Genomic DNA, 26855 nt, shown 5'->3' with positions numbered 1-26855 from the left:
TGGCATGTCCTTTGAACAAGACAGTCTTCAAGTATAGAAATTTAGCCCTAAGACTTGAATCCCATTCCATGTGAGTTCAGCATAAGCACAAGAGTAGGACAATAGGCTGGCACAACATTGTTGGCTGAAGGGCCCGTACTGTGGTGTACTGTTCTATGTTCTATAGATCAGGGCACCATTCCCTGTGCAGTAGTGAATGGCTGTTGCATTGGCGAAAGTGCCAGCTTCCCAATGAGGTGTTAGGATGATCAAAGACACTTTGGAGAAGCGTTTGAAGTTTGGTTGTTGCTGTTTTGCAGACAAACACAACAAGGGGCACACACAGCAGTGACATAAACAACCAGGTCACTTGTTTCATTGAAGTTGACTGAAGGATAAATGTTGCTCACAACACACAGAGAAGAATCGTTTGGAATTATGTGATGGAATTGCAAACAAAATCTGAAACAACTAAACACTGGTTGAAACTAGCAAAGTATTATTTCACTCCTAACATACTGGACAAAGGTAGTAGATGAGGAGTGCTTGTCTTTAAGAATGTTTAGTTAGCAGTTCAATCCTGCCTATTGTTTCGAGACTTTAGACACAACATTCTTGATCAGCATCCTTTCATTATACAACGTCTTTTACACAGCTTTCAGGGAAACGCCTACAGAAAAGGTAAAATACAGCCAGAATTTCTTTATTATTCATTCTTAATTACTAAATTCCAGATTTCCAAACGCTGTTTTGTACATGTTGTTGCCTGTAAAGGGTTATTGGATGCTGGGAAAGACTTTTAATAACTCATAATGTGAGTTATAAAGAGAGGCTGGATAGGCTGGGACATTTTCCCCTGGAGCGTAGGAGGCTGAGGAGTGAACTTACAGAGGGGCATTGATAGCTTGAATAGCCAGGGTCTTTTCCCCAGGGTAGAGGAGTCCAAAACTAGAGGGCATAGGTTTAAGGTGAGAGGGGAAAGATTTAACAGGGGCCTGATGGGCAACCTTTTCACACAGAGGGTACAGCTTTATCTGGAATGACTTGCCAGAGGAAATGGTGAAGGTGGGCACAATTATAACATGTGAAATAAATTTGGACAGGTACACGGATAGGAAACATTTAGAGGGATATGGGCCAGATGCAGGGAAATGGAACTGGTTTGGTTAAGGAAAATTAGTCAACATGGACGAGTTGGTCCGAAGAGTCACTTTCCATGCTGCATGACTCTCTGATTCTACCTTCGAAATCTACTCATGGTTTCTGCAAGTTGTAGAAGAGCAGTTGCTACAATGTAGGGGGGGAAGCCAAGGACTGATGTTGTTCTAACAGGAACCACTAGGATATTATCCCAATAACTGTGCAATCTCACCCAGTGGCTGCGGCCATGATGCATCCTCCATCCTCTGGACGAGCTGTACAGCAGCCATCAGCATCATGGCTCATCCCAAAGTTGTGTCCCATTTCATGTGCCATGGTAGCTGCAACTCCAATCGCGCTGTCCGAGTGATCCTGAGAGAGAACACATCAGTGGCCTAAGGAGGATTCCCAGCTTTGTGACTAAAGTGGCTTCTGTCTAACATTCATTCCAGGCATGCGTTTGTTAAAGTTCAAATAATTTGTTTTTCTCTGCATTAACTGCGATTTTGATAAAATGATAATTGGAATCAACGTGAACCCAGGAAAGAAGGGAAAAACAGAAAGAAGGCAAGAAGAAAAGAAAGAATTTGCTTGGATGATAAGGTTTCAGAATACCCAGAGATCTTTACTGCCAGTGAAAAGCTTTTAAAATGTCATCACTGTTGTAATTGAAATTCAGCAGGTAATTTTCATAGCAGGCTTACACACACAGCAAAGGGTTTTTTTTTAATGATGCTGTTTAGGCCGTTTAAATGTCCAGTGCATTAGGCAGCATCTTCCACTATTTTTCAAAATAGGGGTAGAGCATCTTTTATTCCCATGCTTGGGCAGATGGAGTCACAATTAAACATCTGACCTAAAAGATGCCAGCTCTGAAATTGCAGTGCTGTGGAGTATCAGGCTAGATTTTATGAAGACGAGTCTTGGAATGGAACCTGAACTCATGTGGCTCAGAGGCAAGGGTACAGCTTACTGATACACAGTGGGCACATAAGCCAAGGCTGGCACCATTGAAATAACACCCACAAATGCACATGTTCCCTCTGCACCCCTTCTTTGTTTGTGTTAAAACATGGCTGCATGGACACTGGTCATTTTCCATGCAAGAGGCCAACACAAGAGCACTGCAGTGATAATGGGAACTGCAGATGCTGGAGAATCCAAGATAACAAAGTGTGAAGCTGGATGAACATAGCAGGCCAAGCAGCATCTCAGGAGCACAAAAGCTGACATTTCGGGCCTAGACCCTTTATCAGAGAGGGGGATGGGGAGAGGGTTCTGGAATAAATAGGGAGAGAGGGGGAGGCGGACCGAAGATTAGGACAAAAGAAGATAGGTGGAGAGGAGAGTATAGGTGGGGAGGTAAGGAGGGGATAGGTCAGTCCAGGGAACACGGACAGTTCACGGAGGCGGGATGAGGTAGTAGGTAAGAAATGGAGGTGCGGCTTGAGGTAGGAGGAAGGGATGGGTGAGAAGAAGAACAGGTTAGGGAAGCGGAGACAGGCTGGGTTGGTTTTGGGATGCAGTGGGGGGAGAGGACGAGCTGGGCTGGTTTTGTGATGCAGTGGGGGGAGGGGAAGAACTGGGCTGGTTTTGGGATGCAGTTGGGGAAGGGGAGATTTTGAAGCTTGTGAAGTCCACATTGATACCATTGGGCTGCAGGGCTCCCAAGCGGAATATGAGTTGCTATTCTTGCAACCTTCGGGTGGCATCATTGTGGCACTGCAGGAGGCCCATGATGGACATGTCGTCTGAGGAATGGGAGGGGGAGTTAAAATGGTTCGCGACTGGGAGGTGCAGTTGTTTATTGCGAACCGAATGGAGGTGTTCGGCAATATAGACGAAGCCACACCGGGTACAGTGGATGCAGTATACCACATTCGCAGATGTGCAGGTGAACATCCGCTTAATATGGAAGGTCATCTTGGGGCCTGGGATGGGGGTGAGGGAGGAGGTGTGGGGGCAAGTGTAGCACTTCCTGCGGTTGCAGGGGAAGGAGTCGGGTGTGGTGGGGTTGGAGGGGAATGTGGAGCGGACAAGGGAGTCACGGAGAGAGGGGTCTCTCCGGAAGGCAGACATGGGTGGGGATGGAAAATTGGCTTGGGTCGTGGGGTGGGATTGTAGATGGTGGAAGTGTCGGTGGATGATGCATTGTATCCAGAGGTTGTTGGGGTGGTATGTGAGAACGAGGGGGATCCTCTTGGGGCTGTTGCAGTGGGGGCGGGGTGTGTGGGATGTGTTGCGGGAAATGCGGGAGATGCGGTCAAGGGTGTCTCAACCACTGCAGGGGGAAAGTTGCGGTCCTTGAAGAATGTGGACATCTGGGATGTGCAGGAGTGGAATGCCTCATCTTGGGAGCAGATGCGGCGGAGGCGGAGGAATTGGGAATAGGGGATGGAATTTTCACAAAAGCTGATGTTTCAGGCCTAGACCCTTCATCAGAGAGGGGGATGGGGATAGCACAAAAGCTGACGTTTCGGGCCCAGACCCTTCATCAGAGAGGCGGATGGGGAGAGCACAAAAGCTGACGTTTCGGGCCTGGGCAGGGGTCATCAGAGACGGGGTGGGGAGAGATCCCCACCCTTGTCTGCCTTCCGGAGCGACCACTCTCTCCGTGACTCCCTTGTCCGCTCCACACTCCCCTCCAACCCCACCATAACCGGCACCTTCCCCTACAACCGCAGGAAGTGCTACACTTGCCCCCACGCCTCCTCCCTCATCCACATCCCAGGCCCCAAGATAACTTTCCATATTAAGCAGATGTTCACCTGCACATCTGCCAATGTGGTATACTGTATTCATTGTACCCGGTGTGGGTTTCTCTACATTGGAGAAACCAAGTGGAGGCTTGGGGACTGCTTTGCAGAACACCTCCGTTCAGTTCACAATAAACAACTGCACCTCCAAGTCGCGAACCATTTTAACTCCCCCTCCCATTCCTCAGACGACATGTCCATCATGGGCCTCCTGCAGTGCCACAATGATGCCACCCGAAGGTTGCAAGAATAGCAACTCATATTCCGCTTGGGAACCCTGCAGCCCAATGGTATCAATGTGGACTTCACAAGCTTCAAAATCTCCCCTTCCCCCACCGCATCCCAAAACCAGCCCAGTTCTTCCCCTCCCCCCACTGCATCACAAAACCAGCCCAGCTCGGCCCCTTCCCCCACTGCATCCCAAAACCAGCCCAGCCTGTCTCCGCTTCCCTAGCCTGTTCTTCTTCTCATCCATCCCTTCCTCCCACCTCAAGCCGCACCTCCATTTCCTACCTACTACCTCATCCCGCCTCCGTGACATGTCCATCTTCCCTGGACTGACCTATCCCCTCCCTACCTCCCCACCTATACTCTCCTCTCCACCTATCTTCTTTTCTCTCCATCTTCGGTCCGCCTCCACCTCTCTCACCCTACTTATTCCAGAACCCTCACCCCATCCCCCTCTCTGATGAAGGGTCTAGGACCAAAACGTCAGCTTTTTGTGCTCCTGAGATGCTGCTGGGCCTGCTGTGTTCATCCAGCTTCACACTTTGTTAACAAGAGCACTGCATCCAAGGCTGCTCCTACCCGCACTCATTACGTACACACATATCACGCAGTGACCTCACCTCTTCGCTGGAAATCTAATGCTGGAGCACTGCTCCATTGATTGACTATTAAACCCTTCCCCACATTAGGTACTACTGAAGACAAGCACACTGCTACATGCCACACGATTCATCCTAACTGATAGTGGCAGTCAATTTTGGAACAACATAGAAAAGCTTCTGGATGCAATGTTGGTTTGAATGTCTTTAATGCATTAATAAAGTTCAAGTGCTAGTAACATTATTACAAGTTACTGATCAGTCATGCCTTTACTCCTGAAAATAAGATAACTCACTATGGAGGAAGTAATGGCATTGAAACAATTCGGGTTCTGTGGTACTAACTGTTTGAACACCATGCCAACCATATTGACTGATAGATCATAAATACATGAATCTTCACAATGTGAGAACTGCCAACATATCGATTCACTTACCATATTTATCCCTCCTGACTGGTAATCTGAGCACATGCCCATCAGAGGTGCAAACCCAATCGTCGTGCCATTAAAGGAGATCCCCCTAAATCCAAATTCACAATTTTGGAAAGATAAATTGTTCCAAGACATGGGATCCATGTGTTTTCAGCATATCAATATCTGTAATGCCAACCCACTGACTACCAGAATACAGTCTATGTACCAAACCAGAAAAACATTTTCTGATGAAGGGTCTCGGCCTGAAACGTCAGCTTTTCTGCTCCTAAGGTGCTGCCTGGTCTGCTGTGTTCATCTCGCTCTACACTATGTAACATATATCAAAAACTGGCTGCTCTGTCTTTTAACTTGGAATAAACAAATAAGATGCTTTTATTAATTTATTACAAATAAACCTCCCAACTACCAGATATACACACACTCTTCCCAAACCCCCTCCTCTGGGATCTATTGTTACTCCTCACTCCCCCTTCACATTACAAAAAAGATCCAGCACAGAATGTAAAGTATATGCCAAAAAAAAATCAGCTTTCCTCTCTCATTATACAGTCAGAGTCATATAGCATGGAAACAGACCCTTCCATCCAATTCATCCATGCTGACCAGGTTTCCTAAACTAAATTAATCCCATTTGCCTGTATTTGGCTCATATCCCTCTCAACCTTTCCTGTCCATGTACCAGTCAAAATGTTGTTTAAATGTTGCAACTGTACCTCTGTTCCGCTTACAATTTGTTCCATAGCTGCACCACCCCTTCGTATGAAAAAGCTGCCTCTCAGGTTCCTTTAAAATCCTCTGCTGTCACCTTAAACCCATGCCCTCTGGTTTTGAACTCCCTCCCACCAGGGGAAAAGACCTTTGCTTCACCTAATCTATGCCTGTCATGATTTTATAAACCTCCAAAATAGTTAATCGTGTCAAATAAAAGTGATCAGAAATCAAGGCCGGTTTTTTTTCAAAACTGACAAATAAAGTTCCTCAGATTTTAAGTGACTGCCAAGGGCATGAGAGAAGCTGTTCTTTCAGCAACTGAAACAAGCATCCAAATATGCCCTGAAGAAATGCAAGGATAATTTATTTGAAACTTACGTGATCAGTTGTGCATTATCATGCTTCCTTCGGATCAGTGTCTGCCGTCTCCACTTTAAAAAGGACCACAGCGTGATGTAGGGATCCTCCCTCACATCACACTTGTTCTCATGAGTCCACACCTCCAGGTGAACCAAGGCAACCCTGATATTCAGAGACCTATAATACTGAGGGGAAACACTCAGGTAGAGAGACAAGCTCCGTGGGCAGTCAGTAATGGTCTGATCAGTATACAAGAGCGCAAAGTGTGAAGCTGGATGAACACAGCAGGCCAAGCAGCATTTCAGGAGCACAAGAGCACAACTGCCCAGTTAAACCAAAGTCAAGTCAATGATTTGCATCACTTTTAGGGAAAAGGACCCATACATTTACATGTATTTTGCATTTGAAGTGAAGATCCATACCAGCAAATAATGAGAGGAAGACTCACATTTAAATGGTGCCTCAGGATATTCCAGAGTGCTTTAGAGCCAAGGAAATACTTTTGAAGTGGAAACACTGTTGTAGTGTGGGAAATACATCATCCAATTTATGCATTGTAATGTAGGAAATACATCTCTGATACCATCTCTGACCCCTCTCTTTCCTTCCTGGACCTCTCTGTTTCCATCTCTGGCAACCACCTCGAAACCGATATCCATTTCAAGCACACCGGCTCCCACAGCTACCTAGAATACACCTCCGTCCATCCACCTTCCTGCAAAAGTGCCATCCCCTGTTCCCAATTCCTTCCCCTCTGCCGCATCTGCTCCCAGGAGAGGCATTCCACTCCCGCGCATCTCAAATGTCCTCGTTTTTCAAGGCCCGTAGATCCCCCCGAGTGGTTGAGAATGCCCTCGACCGTGTCCCCCACACTTCCCACAACTCATCCCTCACACCCCCTCCCCACAATAACAACTAAAACAAGATCTCCCGCGTCCTCACGCACCACCCCACCAATCTCCGGATCCAACGCATCATCCTGCGACACTTCCGCCATTTGCAATCCCACTCCACCCTTATCTGCTTTCTGGAGGAACCACTCTCTCCGTGACTCCTTTGTCCGCTCCACACTCCCCACCAGCCCCATCACACCCACACTTTCCCCTGCAACTGCAGGAAGTGCTACACCCACCCCCACACCTCCTCCCTCACCCCCAACCCAGGCCCCAAGAAAACTTTCCACATCAAGCAGATGTTCACCTGCACATCTGCTAATGTTGTATACTGTATCTACTGCTCCAGATGTGGCCTCCTCTACATCAGGGAAACCAAGCGGAAGCTTGGGTGCCGCTTTGCAGAACACCTACGCTCGGTTTGCAACAAACAACTGCACTTCCCAGTCATGAACCAGTTCAACTTCCCCTCCCACTCCTTGAACAACATGTCCATCCTCGGCCTCCTGCAGTGCCATAATGATGCCACCCGAAAGTTGCAGGAACAGCACCTCATATTCCACTTGGGAACCATGCAGCCCAATGGTATCAAAGCAGACTTCATAAGTTTCAAAATCTCCCCTCCCCTAACCGCATCCCAAAACCAGCCCAGCTTGTCCCCACCTCCCTAACCTGTCCTTCCTCCCACCTATCCTCTCCTCCTACCTCAAGCCCCACCTCCATCTCCTACCTACTAACCTCATCCCACCCCCTTGACGTGTCCGTCCTCCCTGGACTGACCTATCTCCTCCCTAACTCCCCACCTACGCTCACCTTTACTAGCTCCATCCCCACCTCTTTGACCCGTCTGTCTCCTCTGCACCTATGTTCTCCTTTATCCATCTTCTACCCACCTTCCCCTCTCTCCCTATTCATTTCAGAATCCCCTTCCCTCCCACACATTCCTGAAGATGGGTTTAGGCCCAAAACGTCAGCCTTCCCGCTGCGTGGCCTGCTGTGTTCATCCAGCTCTACGCCTTGTTATCTCTGTAGGAAATGCAGCAGCCCAACTGTGCACAGGAAGCTCCCACAAACAATAACATGGGGGGCAGACAATGTATCCTAATGTTATGATTAAGGGGTGGATATTGACCATGACACTGGGTGATATGCAGTACAATTTGACATACATGTAAATTCATGCTAATACAGCTTTGGTCTCACCTTATCAACATAGTTTACAGTTTCCTTCAATTTCAGTTTGGTCTTCTCCAGGTCCCAGTTATGCTTCTGAAACTAACAGGTGATGGAATGAGATAGAGCAAAGATGCCAAGCATCCCTAAATATTTTAGCCAAGCCTGACTGGAACTAACATCAGCTTCCCAATATCCTGAGGTCATTGCAAAATGGACTCAGTGAAGAAGGGTTTTTGACTCCTTTGAGCTTATCTAATCAGGGTACAGTCTCTATTAGAATCTTCCCAATATGACATAGAGTCATAAAAACAGAAACAGACCCTTCGGTCAAACCAGTCCATGGCTATTGCTTCAATTAATCCAGGATCATGAATGCGTGGGAGTTGGAAGATGAGGAAAGATCAAGGTCCATTGAATTGCCCCTTCCACCATCCTGGTAGTTAAACAATACACAATAATGGAAGTGCTGACAAATGATGACAATCAATTTCTAGCAGTTAATCTTGGCCTCAGCTATGTTTCCCAGCAACCTGCTCCTCACCACTCTCAATGTCAAAGAGAATTTCATGGAATCTATCTTCAACCTGCCAGGTTAGTTGCTGTCTGATAACCCTGCAATTCATGCCTCCTGTGATGAATTTGGGAATTGAATTTCAAAATAGCAATAGATGGATGTGCATCAGTTCTGTAAAGTTTTTAAAAATGTTTTTAGAAATCTCCAAGTATGTCATTTCCAAGAAAGCATGTGATTGCAGCTGAGTGCCTGGGAGAACCCTTGTAGTGTTAATGGATAAAACATTTATACTGTTGGCTTCATGACAGGCAGAGTAAACACTTTAGTTTTGCAATGAATTCAGAAACAAAAGTTTAAAGTTTTAGTTCAGGAGAACTGGTGTAAGGGCTGCTTATGTGTGAAAGACACAAAGTGGGCAACAACGGATCATCAGAATTAACTGCCTGCTCCAGCATTTAAGTGAAACACAATGGTTCTTTGAACAGGGCTGCTCCAAGGTAAACAGGAAGCCCTTTGCAAACAGCCATCTGAGGCAGTTTTATAAGGATGAATCTATTAAATACAACGTGATTGATTCCAGCCTCATTAATGAAGGGATGTTGTCCCATTAATTGAACAGCGCCAGTTAGAACAAGGAGTGTAGATCTCAGTCAGCCTAACTCATCATGGTGAAAACAACAGCCAATAATCTAGTAATAAGTTGTTTCTTTGAAGTTATTCACAATATTAAGAAATAGGTTCTAGTTAAAGATTCTTCAGATAATCACAGAAATAGATACACATATACAACAAAAATATAATGGCAGCAGTAGATGGAAACATTCAAACGTAATTGTGAAATGTTAATTAGTCTAGGGAAATGCGTTCCACATCTCTTAAAAAGATGCTTGGCACAAAATAGATTGCTCGCAACTCATTAAAAAGTGCTAAAGTAGAAGTAGCTGTATAGCTTTACATATAATTAACTTTATAATAGAAATTAATATTATGAATCTCAAAGCAGTTAGTTAGAAACAACTGACTTTTGTATTTTATATATATGCATGTCATGTATATTATTGGGACAGTGGAAATATAAAAGGGATAACAGAATTTGATAGAGATAGCAAATTAATAGGATGCATAGAAAGATCCCAATGCGTGGAGACTACAATATCTGTTAAACACCATGAGATCATGGGAATCTGGGGCTGTCCATAGGATCGCCCATCATTGATTAGGTGTTTCAGAGGACTAGATGTATAGAATAAGAGGAAGGACACAGTGACCAAGTTGAATGTAATTATTATAGCATCAAATGTATAAAAAATCCTGTATTTCACTGTAAAAATCAGACTGTATCACTGATATCACTTCTGATCTGAGCCAAAGATTAAGAGAATGACTGGGTTCTCATGTCAAGGTCAGATTCGGGGAAGTCCTTGAACCCCTCTCTGCATTAACCAGTTGTTGCTTGAATAAAAATAAAGTTTGCCACTTGCCTGAATCCTGCCTGCCTCCTGAGTCTTTGTCCCCTGTCGGGGGGGTTACACTCCTGCACCTGGGAGTTCAGTTAAAAAGGTAGAACAATTTCTCCTAGCATGGGGACCAAGTCAGCTATGGGAAAGCAATCAACTTAGCTGGAATGTTTTAGTGTGGAACTTCCAAGCTAGGACAGTCTGGATTGAAACTTCAAGTTGAAAGGTTTAGGCCATCAAGTGTGATGATGGGTGCATGCTAGTGTAGTCAGAAAAGAACAATAAAGATTATCTTCATAGTCCAAGGAAAAGAAACTGACCAGTTAGAAACAGCTAAGACAGGATGATATTTTTGTGGGGTCGCATTCCTATAATAGATGGTGTCAGGCAACTTGTTGAAAATTCGTTCTGTTTGTGTTAAGGTATTCTGAACTGCCTGGTTTACTTGTTTTATTTCTTTTGTATAATAAACTTATATTATGTTGTTAAAAAGTACTTACAGCCTCATGTGAACGTAGTTCAGGAGTTAAAAATCACACTAACTGCAAAATTTAAACATATGATCTCTCAATCCAGGTTTCATTTAATCTGGTACCTTCATAGAGTCTTCCAGCATAGAAACAGACCCTTCAGTCAAATTTGTCCATGCTGACCAGGCTTCCCAAACTAGTCCCATTTGCCCGCATTTGGCCCAGTAACCCTCTAAACCATTCCTGTGTTGTCTCAGCTCTAGACTTGACTATTCCAATACATTCCCCTCTGATCTCCCACGTTCTACCCTCTATAAACTTGAAGTCATCCAAAATTCTGTTGCTCGTGTCTTCATTCACACCAACTTATCCATAACCCCTGTGCTCATTGATCTATGTTGATTTGACATTAAAATTTTCTTCCTTGTTTTCAAATTCTGCCAATTTAAATTCTAAGTTCTTGACCCTTGCCTATCTCCATGATCTCCCCAGCACCATACCCCTCGAGAAATATCTGTGCTCCTGTTTTTTTTCAACCCAATTTCAATCACATTACCATTGGTGGTCTTAACCTCCACAGCATCAGCCCTAAGCTCTGAGATGTTTCCCCTGCATCTCTCCACTTCTCTCCCTTGATTTCCTGATTTGAGGGGCTTCACAAAAATTACTTGTTTGACCAAGCTCTTTCTTGTCGAACCTAATGTCTTCTTACCTGGCTTGGTAGCCTGGCATCATTGCAATGTTTTATTAAGTATCAGTTGTTGCTGATACAGATATAGTCTTACTTTATCTTCTCTATCCTATATGAGACCTCATCAGGAAACCAGCCACTCTTCATGCTTGTTGAGAAGGCAGGTAATCGGGAAGGTTGAGACCCTTTAGTAGCTATAATTTGGTCACTTAAGAGCCTTAATTGCTAGTGAATCATGAAATTCCCTAGTGGCTCTTCCCATTCAACCTTTAAATCTTGGGGTGGCATGAAGAGGGTGAGTATCTCTCTAGGGCTAACTTGCAGAATTACTTCTACTCCCATCACCTCTGGGGAGGGGTAAATTGTCCCCAGAGTAGCAATAAATAGACATTTCTAAGGTTTTGGAGTAGATTTGTAGCTCAAGGATACATGAACACCAACTGGCTTCAAAAAGACATCACCAACACTCACTCATTTCAATCCACATGGACAAGGAGAATGACCAATTCGACTGGGATAACGCCAAAATCCTGGGACAAGCTAAGCAGAGACAGGCACAGGAGATCTACAAGCCTGGCACTCCATGAAGAATGCTGTTAATAAACACATTGAACTCGACCTCATATACATTCCACTATGGAAGAGAACTGAAAGTGAGGCAATCCAGCTCAACAGACCCCAGAGTTGCAAAGCCAGGCAGGAAAACACACTGAGGCTTCATCAGAGGCTGCACTGAGGATGTTACCCAGCTTTGTAACAAAACGTCTGCGATACAAGAAACCAGCACGGCGAGCCAACCAATCCCAAAAAATAGACTTTGTCACCAGCCAGGCTACAAAATGGCATAGGGATCACATCAGAAGGATGCAATAGGAATTAATGTCACTTGGAGCAATAATCTTCATTTGATTGTACAGTGGTTGGACTGCGAGTGCCTGATAGGGAAAACCTGAATGATTTGTTCTTTCTCGCAACCAAAATGGGGTTGAACATTATCCTTCCTGGTCCACAGGAGATGAAAGCAACAGCCATTTTATGCCAGGGCAGTGATGAGGCACATGAATTGACATCAATATCCCCAGGCTAGGAGGGGATAACAAGAAATTAGAGATGAGTGTGCAAGGTGGAATAGGTTGGAATGATTCTCCATCCATTGTTCAGTGACTTGCTTCTTCAATAGGTGGATGTTGGGCAAGGAGAGACCCAGATATGGTGATGGTTCCCATTGTGGGTGAACCTAACTGACCAGGTGGCACACAATGGCCACAAAGCAGAGTACCAAAGACATGCCAGTGAATACTGATTCATGCCCAACAACAGTTCTGGGCAGGGGGCAAGAGGTGGAGCTGGGGGAAAATGTCTCTCTGTCTTACTTGAAATAAAATGATCAGTAGGAAAACATATCACACACGTGCAGAATGGATCCCAAAAGCTTATTATATGGCTGCCTCACACTCCACAGATGCTGCCAGACTATTTTCGGCACTTTAATTTATATTTCAGAATTTGAACTTCTGCACTATTTTATATTTTGCTTCTTTTTTCAAAATTCATTCACCAGATCTGAGCATTGCTGAGCATTATTGCCCATCAAAAGTTGCCCTTGAGAAGGTGTTGGTGACCTGTTTTCTTGAAGCGCTGCAGTCCACATGCTGTACGTAGACCCACAATGACAAAGAGGTGCCAAAATTTTGACCCAACAATACCGAAGGAACAGTAAGCTATTTCCAAGTCAGGATGGTGAGTGGTTTGCAGGAGACCTGGCAGGTGGTGGTGTCCCCATGTATCTGCTGTCCTTGTCCGCCTAGATGTTAGTGATCATGGGTTTGGCATGAGATAGACTTGGAACTTGAAGCTTCTACATACTGAGACACAATGGCCATTCTCTCTGAATATAAAGTTACTATGCATTTTGCAACTAGTAAACTTGGCTCAATATGCTTCCTCCATCTTCAGGGAGGAAGAATACCAACCTTCCTCTTTCAGCGGGTGAATGGTATCTAATAAGCCAGCTACGAGAACATATTGGGGCAATGTGCACATCAGGAACACATGATTTCTGGCTTCCTCTGGCAGCTCATTCCATATGTGTACCAGCCTCTTTTAAATGTTTCACCTTTCACCTTAAACCTACACCCTCTAGTTTTGGACTCCACCACGCTAGGAAAAAGACCTTGGCTGTTCACCCTATCCATGACCCTCATTATTTTATTAACCTTGAGAAGGTCAGCCCTCAAAACCTCCAATGTTCCAGGGAAAAATGCCCCAGCATATTCAGCCTCTCTTTATAACTCAAACCGTCCAGTCCCAGGAACATATATGTAATTTTTTTCTGCAGCCCCTCAAGTTTAACAACATCCTTCCTCTAGGAAGATGACCAGAATTGTACAAAGTATTCTAAAAGTGGCCTCTCCAATGTCCTGTACAGCCACGTCATGATGTCCCAACTTTCAGACTCAATGTTATGACCAGTAAAGGTAAGCGTCCCAAATGTCTTTTTCTGTGTCTATCTGTGACTCCACTTTCAAGGAACTGTGCACCTGCACTCCTAGGTTTCGGTTCTGCAATGCCCCCCAGGGTCTCAACATTAACTGCATAAGCCCTGCCCTGCTTCGCCTTACCAAAATGCAACACTTCACACTTATCTAAATTAAACTCTGTTTACCACTCCTCAGCCCATTGGTCCATTTTATCCAGCTCCTGTTGCATTCAGAGATAATTCACTTCACTGTTCACTAAACTACCTCCTATATTCACAACCAAGTCATTTACATAAATGACGAAAAGCAGCGGACTCAGCTCTGTTTCCTGCGCACACTGCTGGTGATTGCCCTGCAGTCCAAGAAGCAACCACCTACCAGTTACCTGCAAAATCCCCTCTAAGTCATTCAATATGTTGACTTGGAAATATATAACTATCGTTTCACCTTTGCGGGGACAAAATTCTGGAACTCCTTCCCTAACTTGACTTTGAGGATCCCTACACCCCAAGGACTACAGCAGTTAAAATAAACAGTTAACCACCACCTTCTCCAGGGTAATTAGGGGTGGGCAGTAAATGCTGCCTTTGCATCGCACAAATCAATTAAATAAAATTAACGACAGAGTTTAGAAAGCCCAGATGAAAATTCACGAAATTCCTAAGATGTACTATGGTTGTTCTTAATTGTGTGCCTATTCCAGTACTGATTGACAGTGAAACAGCGGCATAATTTAAAATTATTATTAGTCACTGGGAACAGAAACATAATATCAGCCTTCTATTTCACATGTCATCTGCATTACGCTATCGTACAAAGTCTGGATCCAACACAATTGAATGTTTTCCCATTTCAACAGGCAGGAAAGTGGAGTTGAGGATTGTCAGATCACCCATGATCTTAGTGAATGGCAGGGCAGGCTCAATGCGCCAAATGGCCTACTCCCACTATTATATCATAACATCCAACCCCACTTACGACTGCAAGGCTGGGGCTTCTGTCAGCACTCAGTCTTTCTATGCAACCAGCCTCCATCCTTAATTATCCTCCTTTCCATCTTGCTCAATTCGATTGGGCTAATGGACTAGGAGCCTTGACCATTCAGTTCGACCTGTCAGTGAATAAATCAGATGATTGAAGAATGCAAGGACCATAAAGAGCCTTACCTCAGCATAATCGGCCACTACATACAGCTCCACATACTTCATATCCTTCACCACATCTCTCTTTTCCTGTACACAGCAGACATAACACGTAGAGCCACACATTATAATTGACAATATAGTATTCAGATGTAGATCTATGTAATCTCTTGCAACACAAGAGATTCAAAAAGAGGTCTTTTAACATTAAACTAGCCTAATTTCAATTTAACCATCATTGTTCTAGGGAATTGATGTCAAAATGTAACAGATTTATCTCACTTCAGTTCAAAAAAATTATTTTACCCTGTCAACACATCTGTGTTAACCAATTTGTTTAAATAAAGGAGAGAAAATGTTGTAATGGACTCAGAGCCTGTTAGTTTTCCATCATCTCTTTGGTGTGTCATCATTCCCAGTGTATTCTCCAAACTGAATGGGAAAGGAAGTTGTGAGGAGGATGCAAAGTGGTTTCACGAGGACTTAGAAAGCAAAGTGAATAGGTTAGATCTTGGTAGACGAGTATAATACGAATCCATGCAAGGTTTGGAAAAGCAAAATTAAAAACTCAGAATATTTCATAATGGTGGAAAGTGCAGGTATATAAAGGAATCTGAGTGTCGTTGTCAACAAGTGAATTCAAGTTAGCATAGAGGCGCAGCTAGCAGTTGGAAGGCAATTGGCATATTTGCCTTTATCACAAAGGGGCTGGAGTACAGGAGCTTGCTGCAGTGCTACATAGCATTAGTGAGATAGCACCTGGAGCAATGAATATACTTTTAGTTTCTTTCACAAGGAGGGACATATCTATCACAAGAGGGAGTGTAATGTTCACCAGATTAATCTTTGGAAAGGTAAGACTGTGCTATAAGTGATTGAGGAGACTTGGGCTGTTTTCCCTAGAGTTTCAAAGAATGAGCAGTAGCATGTAAATTCTTACAAGGAGTTTCAGAGGGTATGTTTCTCTTGGCTGATGACCCTAAAACCAGGGGACATATTCTCAGGGTAGGATAGAGGCCACTTAATGCAGAGATAAGGAGGAGTTTCTTTGCTCACAGAGTGGTGAGTGTTTGGAATTCTCTACCTGAGAGTGTTGTAGAAGCTCAGTCACCACTAGATTTCTGGTAAATAATGACATCAAGGGATATGGAAATAGTTTAGGAAAATGGTATTGAAGTAGATGAAACACCAGGGTCTAACTGAAGGGTACAACAGTCTTATTGGGTTGAAGAGGCCACTACTGTTGTTAAGTTACTAACATCACTTTGTGCACCATTAGCTATCAAGTTGTTTGCTTAAGATATCTTTTTTTTAAATCTCGCACAAATGAGGATTTCCTTGTCAATTTATTTGAAATTGATAGTGTCAGTTACTGAAATTGAAGTTTTTTTTGGAGTTCCACTTTAAAAAGTTTCTGTCAATTGTCATTATGAATGTGTCACTGTGAATGCTGGTGTCCAATTCAATAGTCAATGAGGTAAGATGATAAACAATAATTGCTGGACATAGACAATGGAAAGATTCCAAGTGTCGAATGTCCATCAATAAGAGTGAGCAGCTGAAGGTTTTGTGTGACCCTTGACAAGACTTAGTTTTCTACAATCCTTACCCGGTGATGTGCTGGATGAAATTGGCTGGTGAAATCTTTGACCCAATTTTCCTCATGTTTGCTCTCTTGATGTCCACATGTCCCTCTTTTAAGTTTTACGTGTTCAGTCCTATAGATAAGGTGATGGTCAAGGCTATCTTCAAGGGGTTGCACCAAGTAACTGAGGTTCGCATTTAGAATGATCAAGCCCCTAGTATAAGAGATATCAGAGAGATAATGTTATCAGAGTTTAATTATCAGCTTATCACTGCCTCATGTTCTTACAGTTTGAAGGACAGAGAACGAGGGAGCAGAATGAGCGAGGTGTCAATATTTCAATGTCAGAGACCTGAGCTCATATCCAGCTGCTCAATGTTTGCTAGCATAGCGAACCAAGGTGTTATGAATTTGGGCAACCTCAGTCCAGCAATCCTCCATCTCCATCACAGAAATATTTTACATTCAGGTAGCCACATCATTCACTGGGGAGAGCCAATCCTTGAAACAGACAACAGGTAAGTTGGGGTGAACTAGTCCTGGAGCATGAGCACAATATAGCTCACAGAGATTGGTAAGTAGTTTTAAACTTGGCCCAGTCTTCTTTTCTTCTGAAGTCAATGGAAATAAAGAGCGTGGGGCAAGGCTGAGAATGGACAATGGGAAAATAATCACCTGTTTTGTGCCACTAGCCCAAGGACAGTTTTATCCCTAATGAGTGATAGATGCAGTAGGTTCTGAACTTGAGACCGACACAAGCCATCAGAGCAGAAGGATTACCAAGCAATGCACAAAGTTGACAATTAATAAGCAAAGTATAAATTAACCCTTTTCCAAAAACTAACATTTGTCACCTTATAACATAGAAATCAGCCAGTAGACCCATCATAATCGTGCTAGCCTTTTGCAAATGCCAGCCGATATATTTCCCCAGCTGTCACCAGCTAAAGGCAGTCCCTGGGTTGTGAATAGGTTCTGTTTCTGAGTCCGTTCTGAAGTCAATTTGTATTCAAGTTGGAGCACCATACAGGGAGGTATAAAGCAACCATTCATAAATACAGGAAATGTTCATATGTATCATCTTTAAACTACACCCCTATATGGGATCGCATTCGTGGGTCAGATGTTTGTAAATCGGGTGCCCCCCGCCCCGTACTTCCTTCCTGCCAGGGAAATTAGACCTATTTAAGTGTGTGCCCATCCGCCATCTGTAGATTTTAATGGAACATGTTTCACACAATGCAACCTAGGTCCTAACAACATCATGTACGAAAAACATTCCTTCATTTTCATCAAACTCTTTCCTAATTATGTTAAATCTATGTCCTTGATTACTGACCCACAGGAAACAAATTCCTCTTATGTCTTCATCAAAACCTTTCATTAATTTTGAATACCTCCTTTAAATTTCCCCTTGTCTTATCCTAATGTGTGAATATTCCTGAACTTCCAATCTCTTCATTTCATTGTACTCTGATATCTTTCCAAAAGTGTGACATTCAGAACTGTACGAAAGGTTTCCAGGTGATACTCTAAGGTTGCAAGTTAGACCACTGAGGACTGCGGTAAGGAGAAATGTCTTCACCCAGAGAGTGGTGAGCCAGTAGCATTGTACAGTAGCATCTACTGTAGAAACAGGTTGAGGACAAAACATTGAAAATGTTTCAAGAAGGACTTAGCTATAGTTCTCAGGGTTAAAGGGATCAAAGGGTATAGGGTCAAAGCAGGACCATGGTATTGAGTGGGATAATCAGCCATGGTCATGTTGAGTGGCAAAGTGAAAAATGGCCTACTCCTGTTCCTATTTTCTACATTTCTATGTTTAATTGGAGCTTTTAAATATATCGGCATAATTTCCTTGTTTTCCTATGTTACTAAGTCAATATTTATCTTCCTCAGCAGTTACTGGGTTGTCCAGTTTTCTATCATCTGCAAACTGCTCTTTGGTGCACACTTTTCATGCCTGAGTCTGTGTTGCCTCCATATAGCAGGAAACACAACAGTCCTAATATTGACCTCTGGAGGAACTCACTTTCCACCTTTCCTTCAGCAGGAAAATGTCGACCTGGATTTAGTAATAATGGATGGTCCCACCTCGAGGTCCAAAGCCAGCAGTGATCCTCCCTCAATGGTCAGTGATATCCAGGGTTACATTTGTTAAATGCAAGGAAAGACAGGCCTCCTGAGTGGAAGCAAGTTAGAAATCCAGCATTAAGACAAACAAGGCTATAGCCAACTGCTGAAAAATGGGATTAGAATGATTAAGTACTTGTGTTGCATCGGCACAGATTCAATGGTTCAAAGGGCCTTTTTCAATGCTATTGACATCTACAACTCCATGGTTCATCCCAATCTTTGTTTTTGCTGTTGACTGACAAATTAAAATTGACAAGAGCTCCAAGTGAACTCCTACCTTCATTCTTCTTCAATTAGCATCCTAAGGTCTTTTAGGCTCATCCAAGAGGATGTCAGTTGAACATTACACTCAAAAGACAACACCTCTGGTGTTTCAACTGTGCCTCAGTGCACGCTGAGGCATTGACCTGGATTATGTTGTCAAATCTCAAGAAGGGCATGACCGATAACCTTATAATTCAAGAGATGAGGGTGATACCACTGAACACAGACTTCTGCCAAAGGACTAAGAACATTATCTTTCATAATAATTGGCCTAAAGTCCTCACAGCAAACAGAGGTTGTGATTTTAACTATATATAATGTTAACAAAACTTGTTCTGCCTCAGGTAGCAAAGGTATAGAAGAAATTTCTTGTGTAAATTCTTGAAGAGTAAAAATCTCCATCTACACACAATTTGCTCCCTATTTTCATGTAAACATTAGCAGGCTGCTTTGTTTGACCTTGTCAGAAAATCCATTGCAGGAAGTTCATTGTTTTCATCTTGGGACCTGTACTGCGGCTTCCTTCACTGACATAAATAGAAAAATGGCTTTTTAAACTGATTTTACTCCTGAACATCTGTTGCAGCAATCCACAGCTGCCTTCATTTTCCAAAGAGCTTATAATTGCTCTATCAATACAGCAATCTTCACCTTGAACAGGGCTTCGATTTGCCGCAAGAAGAAATAATTGCACTACTTGCCAAGTAACATGGCTCAAGTTTCTAGCTATTTAAATAGGAAACAGATTCATTCCAAGACAGCAAGCTGAGGTTAGCCTTTTTACCAACATTGATATTGGGAATGACTAGAGGGTTGACTTATTTCACAAAAGAAGTGATTGCTGTTTAGAGAATCTACATACTGAATAAAAGGATTCTATTTCAGGACAAAACGGACTATAATTTTCTCCAGACACATTTTTCCCTGGAAGATCTCTAGTTTCCATTTAGTACTTGCCATTACAAGATGTAACAGAGTTGAGGAGCTCACATTCTGTAATTCATTCTGAGACTGAGCTATAAGCCATTCATTTCTTAGAACAATGGTCTTCAACGAGACATTACAGGGCTGTACAGGCTGTAATGCGCAAGAAGAACAAGCGAAGAATGGTTACTTTGAGCAAGTACAGTGTGTGTATGGTTGAATAGGCCAGTTGAGGATTAACCTCAAAAATGTCTGATGGTGCCTAGCACAAGTACTTCTCTCTTCCAACACAGAGAGACTTCAACAGTCTCCTTCTGTAAGTGCTATTATTGAAAAGGATGAAATGTACAGTATTATTAACTTCACTAAATTATTCTCCAAGCCCTAAATGAACCTTACAGAAACATCTATCCCCATTCCCGCATCATTGCTAGATTAGTAACCTGGAATTCCTTACCCAAGTGTGGAACCAGCCTTGCTTCTGTAGTAATATTTTCACACTGAGTCAGAACGTGGTTTTAAAGGTTACTTCTAAGACATGAGCATATGGCCAAATTGTCTCCAGCTACTTTATCAATGACAATCCCCTCCATTAAAATGTCAATGTGAAATGTTTCACTTCTTAATAATATTCACACCTCAGATGCTGAAGCAGTCTGCTATGAAATGCTGCAAAACCTGGACGGCATTCAGGAATGGACTGTTAAAAGGCAATTAATATTCATGCCATACATGGTGGGGGCAGTGACCAGCTCAAACAAGAGAGAATCTGACTATTTTTCCTCGATGTTCAAAAGAGGAGGCGATGGCCAAAAAGTTATCGGTAGATAAGGTTGAAGCACTCTCATCAATCGTCAGTGAGAATTGCCACATGGATGATCCATTTTGGGCTCCTCCAGTGGTCCCCAGCATTACAGATGCCAGTTTTCAGTTAATTTGATTCACTCCACATGTTATCAGAAAATGGTCGGAGACAATGGAAACTGCAAAAGCTGTGGGCCGCGACAACATTCCAGCAACAGAACTGAAGATTGGGCTCCAGAACTTGCCGTTTCCCTGGCCAAGCCATTCCAGTCCAGTTACAACATTAGCATACAGTTACAACATTAGCATCTACCCAATGATGTAGAAAATTGGCAAAAAGCAGGACAAATCCAGCCCGGCCAAATTCCACCCCATCAGTCTACTCTCAAACATCAGTAAACTGATGCAGGGTGTCTTCAATCATATTATCAAGTAGTACTTGATGAGCAATAACCTGGCAGGGATGCCCAACTTGGGTTCTATTAGGGCCATTCAATTCCTGGGCTCATTATAGCTAGCCCTGGTTCAAACATGGACAAAAGAGCTGAATTCCAGAGGTGAAATGAGAGCAACTATTCCTTGATAACAAGATCACATTCAAGTGAGTGTGGCATCAAGAGGCCCTAGCAAAACTGGAATCAATGGATACTGGGAGACAATTCTCCATTTCTTGGAGTCATATCTGGCACATAGGAAGATGGTTGTGATCGCTGCAGGTCAGTCACCTCAGCTCCAGGACATCTCTGCAGGAGTTCCTCGTGGTAGTGTTTCAGGCCCAACCATCTTCAGCTGCTTCATGACCTCCCTTCCAGTGAATGTCAGAAGTGAGAATGTTCATTAATGTTTGCACAGTGTTCAATACCATTTGCAACTCTTCAGATATTGGAGCAGTCCATATCCAAATGCAACAAGATCTGAGCAATATCCAGGCTTGGGCTGACAAGTAGGACCTAATGTTTCTGCCACATAAATTCCAAGGAATGATCATCTCCAGTAGAAATTTCTAACCACTGCCCCCTGACATTCAATGGTGTTACCATCACTGAGTCTCCCACTGTCAACATCCTGCTGGTTACCTTTGATCAGAACCTCAAATGCACTTGCCACATAAACACAGTGGCTACAAGAGCAGAGTAGAAGCTAGGAATACCGCAGTGAGTAATGGACTCCTCAAAGCCTGTCCACCATCTGTAAGGTACAAGTCAGGAGTTTGATGGAATACTCCCCACTTGCCTGGATGAGTGCAGCTCCAAGAACAGTCAAGAAACTTGACATCATCCAGAACAAAGCAGCCCATTTGACTGGCACGTCTATAAGCATCCACTCTCTCCACCACTAACATTCAGTAGCAGCAGTGCATGCTATCTGTAAGGTGCACTGCAGAAATTTATCAAAGATCCTTAGACAGCACCTTCTAAACCCACAGGTCCTTCGATCCAGAAGGGCAAGGGCAGCAGGTACAAGGGAATGACATCACCTGCAAGTTCCCCTCCAAGCCACTCACCATCCTGACTTGAAAACATACTGCCATTCCTTCACTGTCATTGGATTAAAATCTTAGAATTCCCTACATGGGCATTGTGGGACAAGTACAGCTTGTGGGCTGCAGTGGTTCAAGAAGGCAGCTGACCATCGCCATTTCAAGGGTAATGAGGGATAGGCAATAAATGCAATAAGTGTTGACCATCCAGTGACACTCACATCTTATGAGTGAATAAGATAAAACGCAGGGACAGCAAGCCAGACTGAATCAGCCTCCCAATCCCTGTATTCATGACACAGTAAAATTAAAATTTTAATGACCCTCAAAATTGCCCCAATGTTCCTAACCACAGTCCAACCAATATCAGAAATTAAGTTTAATCTGACAGAAAAAAGGATTTTATTATTAATACAGGAGCTTTAGCACAGTAATATTAAAGAACAAGGTAACCTAATTGATGGCTATGATTTGAACAAAATCTTCTTTGATCATAGCCCCAGCTCACACAGAAACATATATGGCTAAGGTATAAATGAAAAGAAAACATAAAAGAGATGCGACTGGCAAGTTCACTTCAGCAGTTTCATTAACGCATGCTATCACAGGCTCATAGGATTGTATCTTGTTTGATTTCTGAAGACACTCGTCAATGTAAACAGTTTCTAATCGGCTCCGGAATATTCACTTATTTCTTATAACTGGGATTCTATTCTCTGGGCTTTCAATAAATTGGCAACAGGATGATAATCAAACAACAACCAAAGGTCCATCCTGTAGTCTTCACAGCCACATATCTTCTGGCTAAACCACAGTTTAAGCCAGTTCAAACATTAGTTTCTCTGTTTTTCCAATATTTTCTTTGTTGAGCAAGTCAGCACCAGCTTCCCTGCAATGGCCCATTTTAACATCCGTCAGGCTCGAACACAATCCATCTCTGAATGTGAAACATCTACGGTGTTCTTTCAACAGCAATTAACTTGCAATCCACGTCCTCTAAACAAACATCAATTTGCTTGTTCTTTCATTTTTTAAAAACAAACAAACTGCTGCTCACAGTCCAAACATCACCTTCAACTCACAACTCACAGTTCCAATCCAAAAATGGGAAAAATAAACAGTGATGTTTCCAATAGGCAGTACATTTCTCTGAATTCCTCATCATCATCATCCTTGAGACTTGCGGCTGACCAGAAACTGAGCTGGGCCAGCAAAATAAATAAGAGAAGAGCAGGTCAGAGTCTGTGATAACCTACTCCCTCACTCCCCAAAGGCAAAACTTGCCCTCCATCTGCAATGAGTAAGTGAGGTGTGTGGTAGGTCACTCTGGACATGCCTTGGGTAGTACAGCTCCAGCAAGATGCTTAATGATATCCAGAAAAGAGACACTCATTTCACTGGTACCACATTGCTTCCTCCACAAGTGATGCACAGTGGCTGTAGTGGAACACCTTCCAAACCCATGAGCTCTATTGTCTAGAAAGACAAAGGCATGGAAACACTACAACCTGTAATTCCTCTTCAATCAGTCACCATCCTGACTTAGAACAGAATCACTATTCATTCACTCGGTTAAAAGTCCAAGAACTCTTCCTAACGGCCCATGAAGGCAATTCACTATCACTTTCTCTGAAGCACTGAAGGATGGACAACAAATGCCTGCCTTGCTAGCAATTCTCGTATCTCACAAAAGAAATTATACAACACAACACTTCAATGCAACATGGAGACAGTGCTGCTGTGTCAGAGTTCTCGTCTCAGTGACACGCTGATCTTTCATCCCCCTTCTTATGTTGATGTGAAAGCTTGTGACTCTATTCGAAACTAACCAGAATTCCCCTGGTGCCCTGGGAAAACCTGTCCCTCAGGCAATAGCAACCAAAACAGGCCTTTCTTTTTCCTCAGAGATAATGGGAGCTGCAGATGCTGGAGAATCCAAGATAACAAAATGTGAAGCTGGGTGAAGACAGCAGGCCAAGCAGCATCTCAGGAGCACAAAAGCTGGCAGCTTTCTTTTTCCTTACCCTTTCATGGAATGTGGCAATCAATGCAAAGGTCAGCAGTTGTTGTCAGTCTCTGAAAATCTTTAAACCCAGCAGTTGTTGTCAGTCTCTGAAAATCTTTAAACCCAGCAGTTGTTAAGCCATTTCAGAAATGACCACATTGCTGAGCATCTGGAATTACATCTAGAACAGTCTAGGCAAGGATGGTAGAGCTCCTTCTCTGAATGACATTAGTGAACTACGTGGGTTTTTTTTTAGAACAATCAATGATTAGTTAGTTAATTATGGTTGCTTCTAGGACTTGATGTGTGCCAACTAGCCGTTACATTTCCTGAAATTTCCTTTGTTGTGCCCAGTATCAAAAACATACTTGTATATGGGCTAGTAAAAGGTGCTAGAGAAATAGTAAGAACTGTGAATGCTGGAGGCAGAGATAACACAGTGTGGAGCTGGAGGAACACAGAGGCCAGGCAGCATCAGAGGAGGTGAAAAGTCAACTTCCTCCAGCCCCACACTGGGTTATCTACAGAAATGTAAATGTGTTTTTGTTTCTCCTGACACTATCATTGGGGCCACATTACCGCCAGGATTGCGGTGATTCTTGGAGACGATTCACAATCACCACTTCACAGATTTGCCAAGCTGTGCCAAACTTGCCACTGTTGGCACATTTTAAGGCAAAGAAAATATAGTCCGTGTCTCCCTCACCTTGCCCAAGGCCCCAGTGACCCCCAAGTCTTCTGATTGGGAGGGAAGTCTTTTTGACACTTTGCAAATGGGATAATTGATTTTTGAAGTGCAAGGCAGTTCCTTATTAAAGTTAACACATGTACACATCAGCGATCTTACCGGAGTCCTCTGCAAGTGCTCAGTACGACACTGGAGTGTTTGAAGCCTTTCACATTGCCATGGTACAAGCAGTGTGACTGAAACAAAAAACAAACAGCACAGTGCACAGGATCAGAACAATTAGGAGCAGGAGTTAGAAGCCCTACCATGTTGAAGCCAGCCATTCAGTCCATCAAGTCCACACTGACCCTCCAAACAACATCCCACCAGACCCAAACCCCTACCCTATCCCTGCATTGGTTCACACTCCAGACCATTTAGCATGGCCAATCCACCTACCCTGCACATCTGTGGACTGTGGAAGGAAACAAGAGCATCCAGAGGAAACCCATGCACACACAGGGAGGAACATACAAACTCCATACTCAGAATCATCTAAGGCTGGAACTGAACCCGGGTCCCTGGCTCTCTGAGGTAGTAGTGCTAACCACAGAGACACCATGCCACCATAGCCCTGTGTTGGCAAAAAACAGCAAAGCAAGCTGTGGATTTCATGTGGAACAGCAAATACGTTAGTCTATGTTACAGCAATGCTAGATCACAAGAAATACAAATAGGAATGTTTTGCCTTCAGGCGCCTATCAAAATAAAATATTGATCCTTCAAACACCAAGTCTGCATGAATTTCTGTTCAGTCAATCTGAACAGAAGCTTGTGTGAGGTGCTGCTTCCATTCAGTCCCGTTAACCAGAGCTCTGCACTGTCAGGGCCAGGAACCCTGAGGTTGTGGCTCTTAACGTTACCTTGCCATCCAAATGACAGCAGTACTGTGCTGGGTCACCGAGGTCTGTACTCCATGAGTGAAAACCTTCCAACTGGACAACTCTGTGCATAAGCTGCATTTTAAAAAAGTCACATTCTCCAATGTACGACCTCCAGGACATCACCAGATGTTGTGCAGATGCTGGTGAACTGTCTTTTAGGCAACATATAGAAAATTCTTTGAATGCAAGTCATTTAATCTCCCCACTTCATCTCCAACCCTGACATCTTGTCCATATAATGTACTGAATTGAGGCATCATCCAGATCTTGTTTTGGGTGCATCGTAATATCTTTATCTCTGAGTCATCATGTCATTGGTTCTAACCCCATTCCAGAACCTGAAATACATAATCTAAGCTGACACTTCAGCGCAGGAAGATGTGAGTGCTGCACTGCCAGAGGTACTAATCTTTGGATTAGACATTACGCTAAGCCAAGACATGCTCAGGACACAAGCAAAGACATCCTGCGAGGAACCAGGAGAATCCTCTAGTCTTGTGGCCATTCCTCAACCTCTGTAGAAGGAACTAGGTTAGGTGGCCATCATCATAGTCAAAATATATTGAGTGTGGATAGGGTGCAGTAGTGGTGGGTCAGTGAACTTGACAGCTAGGGCATAAAGTAGGGAGTAACAGTGGGGAGAATTGAGATGAGGAGGGCAGAAACCATTGAGGTATTGTACCTTAGCTGGAAACGGGGCCATTAACAGATGCATCCTGCTTCAGCCCCCAACCCCTGATACTTCCCTGTCTAAGGTTCGAGTTGGATGCCCTAATGCTCTATCTCCACAATTCCCCTCTTGGCCTCAACATTTAGACTGGGGTGAAAAGTCCAAATGAGTCCCTTAGCTAGGGATAAAATTGAACAGGGCAAGGTGAAGGAGAACACACATGTCATTTTATTTTCCATCCCTCACAACCTGCAAACCCACTGATGGGGTTCCTCAAAATTCTGCCAACATCAGTGACTGCACTTCAGAAGTTTTTGATTGACTATGAAATGCTTAGGGGCAT

At 43.5% G+C, this 26855-nt stretch overlaps 1 protein-coding gene across 2 annotated transcripts in view; it reads right to left on the bottom strand.

Moving 5' to 3' along the window:
* The window catches only part of adam19b (ADAM metallopeptidase domain 19b), a 146793-nt gene that overhangs the window by 44639 nt on the left and 75299 nt on the right, over positions 1 to 26855 (bottom strand). For both annotated transcript variants that reach the window (XM_048543839.2, XM_048543840.2), the window contains 7 exons: positions 25079 to 25155; positions 16643 to 16832; positions 15058 to 15123; positions 8307 to 8378; positions 6229 to 6395; positions 5140 to 5224; positions 1352 to 1491 (listed from right to left, as the gene is read on the bottom strand). In XM_048543839.2, the coding sequence (XP_048399796.2) occupies positions 1352 to 1491; positions 5140 to 5224; positions 6229 to 6395; positions 8307 to 8378; positions 15058 to 15123; positions 16643 to 16832; positions 25079 to 25155 (797 nt within the window). The remainder of the gene's footprint in view (positions 1 to 1351; positions 1492 to 5139; positions 5225 to 6228; positions 6396 to 8306; positions 8379 to 15057; positions 15124 to 16642; positions 16833 to 25078; positions 25156 to 26855) is intronic.

The sequence above is a fragment of the Stegostoma tigrinum genome, chromosome 13 (genome assembly GCF_030684315.1).
Source record: "Stegostoma tigrinum isolate sSteTig4 chromosome 13, sSteTig4.hap1, whole genome shotgun sequence".
NCBI lineage: Eukaryota > Metazoa > Chordata > Chondrichthyes > Orectolobiformes > Stegostomatidae > Stegostoma > Stegostoma tigrinum.
This window is presented reverse-complemented; position numbering and strand designations above follow the sequence as displayed.